Source organism: Halyomorpha halys, unplaced genomic scaffold (assembly GCF_000696795.3).
Source record: "Halyomorpha halys isolate HHAL.00 unplaced genomic scaffold, Hhal_1.1 Scaffold467.1, whole genome shotgun sequence".
NCBI lineage: Eukaryota > Metazoa > Arthropoda > Insecta > Hemiptera > Pentatomidae > Halyomorpha > Halyomorpha halys.
In genome coordinates this window covers 13574-24169 of record NW_027114004.1, presented here as the reverse complement: position 1 = coordinate 24169, position 10596 = coordinate 13574, and the positions used below count along the sequence as shown (strand labels likewise).

The following is a 10596-nucleotide window of genomic DNA, read 5'->3' as shown; positions in this document are numbered from 1 at the left end:
CTGTATCCTGTATAAGAGTAAACTCAAGATGCTGCCTCTTTGGGATTTATGTTTCAGGGACTTGGCAGCAGCGAAGTTGGCCCTCAAAGAGAGAACCCATAGGGAGGTGATATTTGCCTCTGGTTATCTCCCCTATGAAGAGGCCATTCTAACGGTGGCCTTGAGGAAGATGGTGGATGGGCTGGCTGGGAAGGATGAGGTAGTGGTTTTCAAGGATGCCAACGCCCATCATTGGCGCAGGGGGAGCACAGACACCAATCAGAGAGGTGAGTCTCTCTTAGAGTATCTTTTAGGGCATGACTTAGAGGTCCTCAACAGAGGTAGCAAGGCTACCTTTGTCAATAAGGTGAGGGCTGAAGTCATAGATATAACCATAGCCACTCGTCCAGTGTAGTCCACCAAGAGTAGTCCAGGAACAATAAGGAACACCTGGCAGCTTAAATGCCTTAACACGTCCTTGACGGATGCGATCATAAGATCCTACACTGATAATAACAGTGTATTCAGGATCCAAACCAACAGGAATAAGACCTGGTGGAATGAGGAATTGGCTAGGCTGAGAGGACTCACAAGGAGACTCTTCAACACAGCAAAAAGAACAGGCTGTTGGGACACTTATAAGAGTGCACTAACACTAGATCGAAAGACCTTAGCTCTGCACATAGGCTTATGAAACTAGGAACGAACTACCATTCCCTAACTTATGAGGGACATGGCAGACTGTTCAGGAGGATCAATGAAGACGGAATCCTGGCTATGCATTCTGATCATCAGGTGAAGAAATACAAGAATACTTACTATAGTGTAATGATTGAAGGGTCTACTCCACACAAGCCGTGTAATGGGATAAACTGCTACACAGACGAATCCCTAATGGAACAAGGATCTGGAGCAGGAATATGGAGGATGGACATGGCTAATCAAGGCACATCCATCTCGTTAGGAAAACACACCACAGTATTCCAGGCTGAGGTGTTTGCCATAAATGTCTGTGCCAATATTTAATAAAAGAGAGCACGAGGGAAAGGCTAATTACGATTTACACGGACAGTCAGGCAGCCATCTATGCGCTGGACAACTATGTAACCCGCTCTAAATTGGTGGAGGAGTGTAAGGCTAACTTGAACTCTCTCTCCTTGGCCAACAAGGTTTGGGTGGAATGGGTGCCTGGACATAAAGGCATTAAAGGTAATGAGCGAGTGGACTACCTAGCAAGGAAAGGATCTGAGTCCGCTCCTTTTACACCTGACCCCATATGTGGGATTAGTCTCAGCCATGCGAAGAGGCACATCAAAAAAATTGCTGAGAGCAAGGCTGGGTTACTCTGGAGAAATACCAGAGGAATGGAACAATCAAAAATGTTCCTCAAGGGATCCTGCCCGAAAAGAAGTAGCTGTCTTCTTAATATGGATAGGAGTATTTTAAGATGGGTGACAGGTCTATACGGGACACTGTCAGCTAAACAACCATCTCTATAAAACAAGAGGAGTCTCCTATCTGCAGATTCTGCAGGAAGGATGAAGAGACTGCTTACCACATCATTTGCAGATGTGATGCAGTGGCAAGAACTCGATTGATTTCTTATCTTCGGTAAGGATTGTATCATGGACCCCAAACTTTGTGAGACAGTGGATCCTTATAGTGTCCAGATTTGCAAAGGCAATTGACCTGTTTTGAACAGAGGAGGGACGGCATACAATAGGCCCTCTGTGGCCACTGTGCTTCTTTGCCGGAAGAAAAAAAACGCTTCCCAAGGAGTCCATACTTCTAAATGAAACGTTCATTAAACTTCAACATGCCGTATCTTTGCTAATACTAGTCCAATTTTAATAACTTTTTTTGTAGAAAATTGAATTGCCTTTCAAATACTTTTATGAAAATACTATTTAAAAACAAAAAAAAAAAAAAGGAAAGAGCTCTAAAATGGATGGATCCATTAAAAACCGCACATCTAATGACATTAAAAACATGAGTACAAAGCCATAGTGGATCCATGAGCCAGCCATCTGATTTCGATGATTTTTTTTTTAAGTTTCATTACCTTTCAATATAAACAAAACATAATCATAAAAAAATTTTTAACTTTTCAAGTTATGCTCAAATGAAGTTTTTTTCTTCATAAATTTTTCGCCTACTTTTTTTCATAAATTTATGTCACGCATGAAAAGTTGATTCTTAAAGTAGAAAAATTAAAGCAAGTTTCATCAAAACCATTGGAGCTGCTTTGACCCTTTAGTATAAAGAAAAACATGTTTTTCTGTTATTATGCACATGGTACCCAATTTGTTACACAGGCAAAAGGGGCCGAAAACCCAACAATACAAAAAAAAAAAGCAACAAAATCGACACACCCATTCAAGAGATAATAATGGCACAAACAGATCAAAGCCCAGGAATGTTCTTTTTTTTTTATTCAGTGGACTCTAAAACTGCATCAGGATGATCTGTAGAAAACTGCACATCGAATATTTAATCTGGTTACAATACTCTCCTTACATTGAAGATTAGACAGTAAAAACTAAATCCTGCCAATTATAAACAAATTTCTGACTCCAACAAGTAATAAGTAACAAATAAATAGATCAGAACTGTAAAAGTTCATACACAACTAAGGGGTCCATAACATAATCAATCATTCAATCTTTAACAGATCATGAAATAATAATGAGTTATCAAAAATCAAAGCTCAGAAACATACAATACCCTTATTAAACTATTAATCCTGCAATAAAAAACAGATATAGTTTGTATTGGAAATTTATTAACCATCATTTTTATTTTAGATATATTTCATATGGAAAAATAGGAGCAAGTGGAGGTTAATAAGTAGAAGGTGCAATAAGCAGATGGATCGTAGAGTGAGCAGCTTCAACAATTTTATTAAGGTTGGCAGAATATAGATACCGTTTCATGTAAGTGCATTTTTTTTTATTAGATATAAACATTTTAAAATTATTGGACTTTCTAATTGACAATTTGTTGAAATTGTCAAAAGATATTCATAGAAAAATGATTCTAATTCCAAACTAATCTTTTTAGTTCATTTTAATAAGTAAAAAATTAATTAAGTTCACACCATTATTACACTTTTATCTATAACACCTAAATAATATTATATATCTGCAACCAATGAAACATATATTCAATCTAAATAATTAACTCACCTGGTATTCCGTAACAGACTGAAAAGATAAGAATTTAACATATGATTTGATATGTTTAACAGTTTTATTAAACTAAAATTATGACTTAATAAATAAAGAACCATACCAATTCATGTTCAATAGATTTACACTTTAAGATTAAGTTGGTCTATCAGTTATCAACAATTAAATAGGATAATAGATGAATTTGTTAATTGATATAACTTTTTCATAAATTGGTTACACATAATTAAATGAAAATAAAATTTAGCTGGAAACACATATACGAAAGAAATTTCCTACATTTTTGGAATGAGATTTTTTTAATTTCATACATACTGAAACATTTGAACTGCCAGGAGTTGTCCCATAGCCAGAAGAAGGAAGTGATGCAACTGACCATCTTCTACCATCACCTCTTACATCGTTACTGATGTGATTAAATGGTCTACAAAATAAAGAAATAAACAGTTATACAAGTAATATTTTAAAACAGAAAAGGGTTCATCAAAGAGAATGATAGAAACCCGAGTAAATGTATAAATGCAAAAAATTAGTGTATTAATCTTTTAGCTGTTAGTTTTGCTGATTTTAACAGATTAGGCACAACCTTGAAAGGTAATAATTTTAAGGTGGATTTCTTCCAAGAAATAGGTAAGTAATTTTGAGGGCTGTCACACCAATACAGTTTAAATTTTAACTCTAGTTGCCTAAACCTCAGATCACAAGCTTTTCAGGGCCTGTATAAAAATTCACGTTCAACACTATAGTAGGACAACTTGAAATCCAATTATTTGGTGTGTTATTCACTCAGCCACATTTGATAATAATGTATGAGAATATTAGATCAATTTGTAAATTTGCCAAGGATTTTTTTTAACACAGGATAGAAAACTAATGGAAAAAGAACGTTGGAGATTTTTTAAGCACAATAAGCAAAATACTTAAGTAGTTTTTTCACTCAAGTGAACTTAGTATGGTGTGTATTGGGCAAAGTATTGTTTTATTCCAAGCTTATAAATAATAACAGATAATTTGAATTATTTTTATCACAAGGTTAGGAGTCTACAATTATATTCCTTAATTTCCAAGTAATGTATGTCACTAGGGCATTTTAATTGACTGTGTGGGAAGAGAGAGAGATGGTTTAAAAACATATTTTATTTAAAAAGCATACTCAGTGAACTTTGTTTTTAAATATTTTTGACTAAAATCCACAAATATTTAAGAAAAAAGGCTTCTGCCCAAACCACAAGTCATTAATTAGTAAATTTTTTAGCTAAAAACATTAATTCCACCAACTACATAGTTAAAAAGATAAGAATACTATCTATACATAAATATATTTTTCTTAATACTAGAATTTATGTTATGATAGGAGTAACCTTAGAAAAAAAAAATTATGAGGTGATATTTAATAATCCAATTATGTAACACTACAATTAACTTAAAATAAAATAAATGAGTCACACCTTTTCAAAGCAACAAATGGAAAATGCTGATTTGGTGACATACGAGGACTATCCAAAGGACTTCCAGCTAAAAACAAAAATATTGTACAATATCAATAAAACAATTTCTAAAATCATTATAATTATCAGAATTTATTTAGTAAATACCATGAAATGATGAATGAGTAATCAAAAATTTTATTAATAAGAATAAAAAAAAATAATATAATTTCTTTTATGATTTCTATTCCACTATAATTAGCATAATCAAGCCTGAAAATGTACAGACACAAATATAAAATAAATGATATGTTTGACTGCCATGGTACTTCTCAGGATTTCAAAGTAAAAAGTAATGGTACTTTATTCTTTAAACTTCCTTGAGAAAGAAAATAAATAATTTAAAAAAAAAAATAGGAAGAAGCAATTTAATGCATATAAGCTACACATTAGTTTAACATAAAAAAATTTCTTTTTACTTTTTTTTTCTTGAAATTCAAAATAAAGAATAAACATTGTAGCTAAAGTAAGTCAAAGAAATAAGATGAAATATTTCAAAGATTAAGAAAATTTTAAATAACAAAAATCACTATTAGGTTCAATACTAAAAAAATATTAATGTTTCAATACACATATCTTAACATATGCATATAAGTTGCACATTAGTTTAACATAAAAATAATATCGCAAGATCGTTGATTGACCATGTGTAATATAAAAAAGGAAGGTCCAGGTGCAGTCAAAATAACTCAAATAGTGTCATACACTTATGCATGAGGCGAATGACAATTAAGATATCTTTACTGAAACATCCAATTTTTTTTAATATAGAACCTAATAATGATTTTTGTTATTTAAATTTTTCTTAATCTTAGAAATATTTTGTCTTATTTCTTTAGCTTACTTTACCTACAATGTTTATTCTGCATTTTGAATTTTAAAAAAAAGTGAAAAGAACTATTATTTTTATAAAAGGGAGATGGTTCAGATGCGGTCAAAAGAACTGAAATAGTAATTAGACTATTTATTATGAGCCAATGTTTTACCCAATGTAGCAGGGCTTCATCCAGGCTAAAAAAGATGTAAACAACTAAAATAATGTAACAAATTAAGATACTATATAACGTGAAATAAAAGTATACTAAGGTGTGGCTAACTATGACTTAAAATATGTGAACATTTATACGATTTATAAAATGAAAATTTATGTACGCAAAATTTAGCTCATAATAAATAGTTTAATTACTATTTCAGTACTTTTGACCACACCTGAACCATCCTCCTTTTATAAAAATAATAGTTCTTTTCACTTTTTTTTTTTTTAAATTCAAAAGGCAGAATAAACATTGTAGGTAAAGCAAGACAAAGAAATAAGACGAAACATTTCTAAGATTAAACAAAATTTAAATAACAAAAATCATAATTAGGTTCCATACTAAAAAATATTGAATGTTCCGGTAAAGACATCTTAATTAAGATTCGCCTCATGCATAAGTGTATGAAACTCTTAAGATATTAATAAAATAAAAAGTTAGAAAATGAGTTTTTTTATGCATATAAATGGTGTTTAAGACTTGATTGAAACTGTACTATCTTCCTATAGTTTTGAGAATTTCAATACAAAACTTGGTAGGGTGAATTTAAGCAGGATGAAGATTCTTTTGGTAGTGAGGTAAACTTTGGTAACTCTTCCAGTTCTTTTCCATCACATTCAACTCGGAAATTTCCAATGGAAAAAGGTTTTGTATTTGCAATGAAGTATTCTAATGCCAATTCTAAAACAATTTTATATACGTGATTTTTCCTATCTGATGTGTCCTGAAGGTGTAAATCAATAATAAACAAAGGTAAAAACAGGAATCATTTGAGAATTTAATGTCCTGTAAGAATCTGTCATATTTTTTTAATTTACTCTTAATTTTAATCTGCCGGCCTAGGATAACTAAATACCTGTAATAACGACGAATTCTCATGTTGACTAATTCTTACGAGAAACTCAGTTTTCAAACAATTTATTCCTTAACGTTTATTTGATATCCTAAACTGTTTTCCCACAAATCATGAAACAAACTGAGGGTTTTAGTGATTCATGCCTTCTGGATGCATCAGATCAGAAAAATTAGATACAAATTTTTTTTAGAATTATTACTATGAAGACTCTTCATTAAAAATATCCTCATTCCACTGGAAACTCCAGAGTTAAGCACACAGGAGAAGAACTAGAAAAATTTACAAAATTGGCTAAAAAAAAAAAATTGGGTGGAAGAGGGGGAGGTTCTAATCGGATCTTGAACATATTTTAAATATAACAATAGTAAGACTTTAAATAACTGAGGTAACCATAGTGAAATAACTCCCAGAATAATATAAATAAAAATCATAACCCCAAAAATAATTTTCACCACAATTCAATTTAAATAAACTTTATTACAAACCAGAAAGAGGAGACTGACATCTGGGCATAGTTGGAGAAGTATTTGCAATCAAACTCTTTCTTTGTAACATTTTATTACTGCGGCGTCCAAGGTTAGGGTCTTTCTGTAATTTAGGAAAAAATAATTACATTATTACATAATTACATTATTGTAATTTAAAAATAATTACATTAAAGAAGGGAAAAAATCAATAAAATAATCCTAAGTTAATTATTTCCTATCTCCTGTCCATATTTCCTATTTAGTTGTTCTGCAACTTTTATTTTTTCATTTAAACAGTTACATTACAAATGAACAGTAGTTCAAAGTAATTATATTAACACAGTACCAGAAACTAAAAATTAACAAATTGGTTAAAATCTCGGAAAAAAGAACTGAATCAACAAACATGATTATTAATAGTATAGACACTCGAGCTCACTTTTGTTATGGATAGATAATAATAATAATATTCTTTATTTATTCTAAGACAAATTTCTTTAGGATAACATTACAAAAAATGAAAATAGTGTGTAATGGTCTGAAAACCAATGCAAAAAATGTGTCTCATTTTACTAAAATTTTCATTTCTTCAGTCTATTATGCCTTTAAAGAGGAGCTAAATAATATATATCAGCCGTCTTACATTTGTTAGAATACAAAATGGAGACCAATTAAATTTTTAAAATTTCATGAATTTTTCATTCAGGGGTCAATATGTTTAAAGCTACCTGCTGGACAAAAAAAAATATAAGGACCTATTTAAAAGTATAGTAAATTTTCTATGATCATTGAGCTCTTTATGTTCAATATTTGTTAAGATACAGTTTTTCAAAATCTAACTTTTTTTCTAACAAATAATGAGAAATACATCTTTTGTGAATGTATTTTGGCAACTATCATAGAAACTAGTGCTCCAGCGAAGATAATTATTATAAACTACACTATGGTGAACTTGCTTCAATTTGAGTACTGCTTAACACCTATATGCAATATATATATATATATAACAGTTCCAGATTTTTAATTTTTCAAAAACCTAATTTTCGTTTACCAAATAACGAGAAATCAACATGTGAATTTATTTTGGCAAATATTTTATAAACCGCTATTCCTATGAAGATAATCATTATAAGCCAATTTAAAACACAACTTATTTTGATTCTTTCTCTCAACTTACTTTATTTTTTCATTAATAGTAACTTTTAAGTTATTGAATACTGAAGGAAATTTTTTTTTTACATTTTTGAGGGTGTAATTGATTGAAATAAATGAAATTTTGTATACCTTCTATTTTGTATACGAGAAAGATACAAAGAATCAACAAATAAAATCATGAAGCAATAATAAATCATGAGGTAACTACTAATTATAATAAATAGAAAAAAGGGAATTAATAATAATTAACATAAAAGAGCAAATAACGTACATATCCATATTTAATAATTTTGAATGAATATAAGAAACATCCATTTACATTACTTATGACTTTTGATTTGTATATAATCTGAACACCTCAGCTGATAAAGGGAGGTTCATTGTCTAACACTTGAAAATTTCAAAATAATATTCTGTATTAAATGGGTAAAAAAACAAGACACAAAAAATAAAATACGTAAACATTTCTAACCATTTAACGATTTACGAATTATGATTAAAAAACAGAATATATATTTACTACTCTTTGGGGACTGGATGGTTAGGAAGTCATTAAAAAAGCAGGATATGTAAGTTACAAAAGTATTGGTGCAAGAAATGAAAGAAGGAATGGAATTCTATAGGGACGAGGATCAGTTTAGGAAAGGCCTCTCAAAGGCTGCAGTTTTGTGGGCCGTTATTTATAAAGGTTGTCTAGCAAAGTAGCTGGAAGAAATTCTCCCTCACTTTTCCTGGGTTGACAACATTTTTTACTTTATCAAACACTAATGATTATATATTATTGACTACTATCATTTAATAACTAATTAAAAGAATTTATCAAATGTTGACGCAGTGATACTTTGAATTGGCAATATCATTGACAATTATATAATAAAATAAAATAAACAACTCCTATATTATAATTATTAAACCTACAAAATAACCAAAATTTATAAAACATTTCAATAAATGTAAAAATAAATCAGCGATTTAATCTGATAAATATATAAATTAGGATTATAAAAAATAATGAGTATGGTGTATGCAAAAAAAGAAAGTTTAAAAGAAGAAAAAATTCCTATTGGAAAGTAAGAATAGACTCCAGGATTATTGACCTATTATCGTCAATAAATACATAGGGAAATTACTAAATTTATATACTAAAGTCAAAATCAGGAACCAATAAATACCCTTAACCCAGAATACTTTTATAATTTTCAGTTTATTTTAATTAAACTAAATGGCAAAAACATGACAAGAATTTAAAGCCACTAATAAATTAATAATAACTTGGACCTTGTTGACCAATGGTCAAAGAAAGAAAAGATGGTCAAAGGTGCCGTCATAGAGTAATAATCAACAAAAATAAATGAAATTTATTACATTTGTGCCAATATTTTAGTCTAAAATTCAGGCCTTCATCGGGGCTGAAAACCAAACACAAGATGATAACCATAATACAGTGAATAGTAATTCACTGATTTATACATATAATAAATTATTACTCTAGTTATTCCATCTCTGATAAACTTTTCCTCACATAAATTTATAATAGAAGTGGACTAGTCGCTAAACCTTGCTAGTCTTGCTAAGCAAAAGGTTGGGTAGTAATATTTTTTAGTATATTGTAGAGACAAATACAACCAATAGTCCAGTCCAAGAGGAGGAAAAATAAGTTATTTCACCTCAATTTTAGATTACTTTAATGAAAACTATATAAAAAGTTACAAAATTGATAACTCTACCAACTATGGTAAGGAGGAATAAAAAATAGTGGCTGTTCCAGAAGTTACAAAAAAATTCATGTTAAAATTCTTTAAAATATATTTGCCTCGCGCAGGCTCATTACTGCGTAGGAGAGCATCCCACGGATGGCGGATGTGGGGATGGTCGGTGGAAATTCCTCAGAAGTATTGATCTATTGATTGAATTTTATCTTTACGGCAAATCTTGCAGAAAAAGTTGGAGTACAACAGGGTAGTTCATCAGCTTTATGTAGATTTCCAAAAGAATTACGATTTTATTGACCACAGAAGCTGTATAATATTCTGATTGATCAGGGAATACCAAAAAAGTTGGTAAATCTCGTACAGATGTGTATAACCAAAACGTTTAATAAGGTACGAATCGGTAATCATTATTCTGGGAAATTCGAGTTCCAGTTGGGTTTAAAACAAGGCGATTCTTTATCACTTATCTTATTTAATCTAGCACTAGAATACTTCATTAAAAATGTGATAAATACTGAAAAGGGTTTAACTTTGGGTGGTAAAATACCGGCGCTTGGGTATGCTGATGATATGGTATTATTGGGCGAGGACAAGGAAGAAGAAGAGAAAGAAATTTATTCAATCATGCTGCCCAAATACATCGGGTTGCTACACTACACAGCATACTGATCAATCTGTGATCGGACATATATAAATTTATAAATTACATTTTTTTGAT

At 30.5% G+C, this 10596-nt stretch overlaps 1 protein-coding gene across 1 annotated transcript in view; it reads right to left on the bottom strand.

Annotated features, from left to right (window-relative positions):
• The window catches only part of dop (microtubule-associated serine/threonine (MAST) protein kinase dop), a gene marked incomplete in the record, with an annotated part of 102490 nt that overhangs the window by 80429 nt on the left and 11465 nt on the right, over nt 1–10596 (bottom strand). The window contains 4 exon segments of the mRNA XM_067051257.1: nt 3165–3182; nt 3483–3591; nt 4616–4682; nt 7030–7132. Of these exon segments, the coding sequence (XP_066907358.1) occupies nt 3165–3182; nt 3483–3591; nt 4616–4682; nt 7030–7132 (297 nt within the window).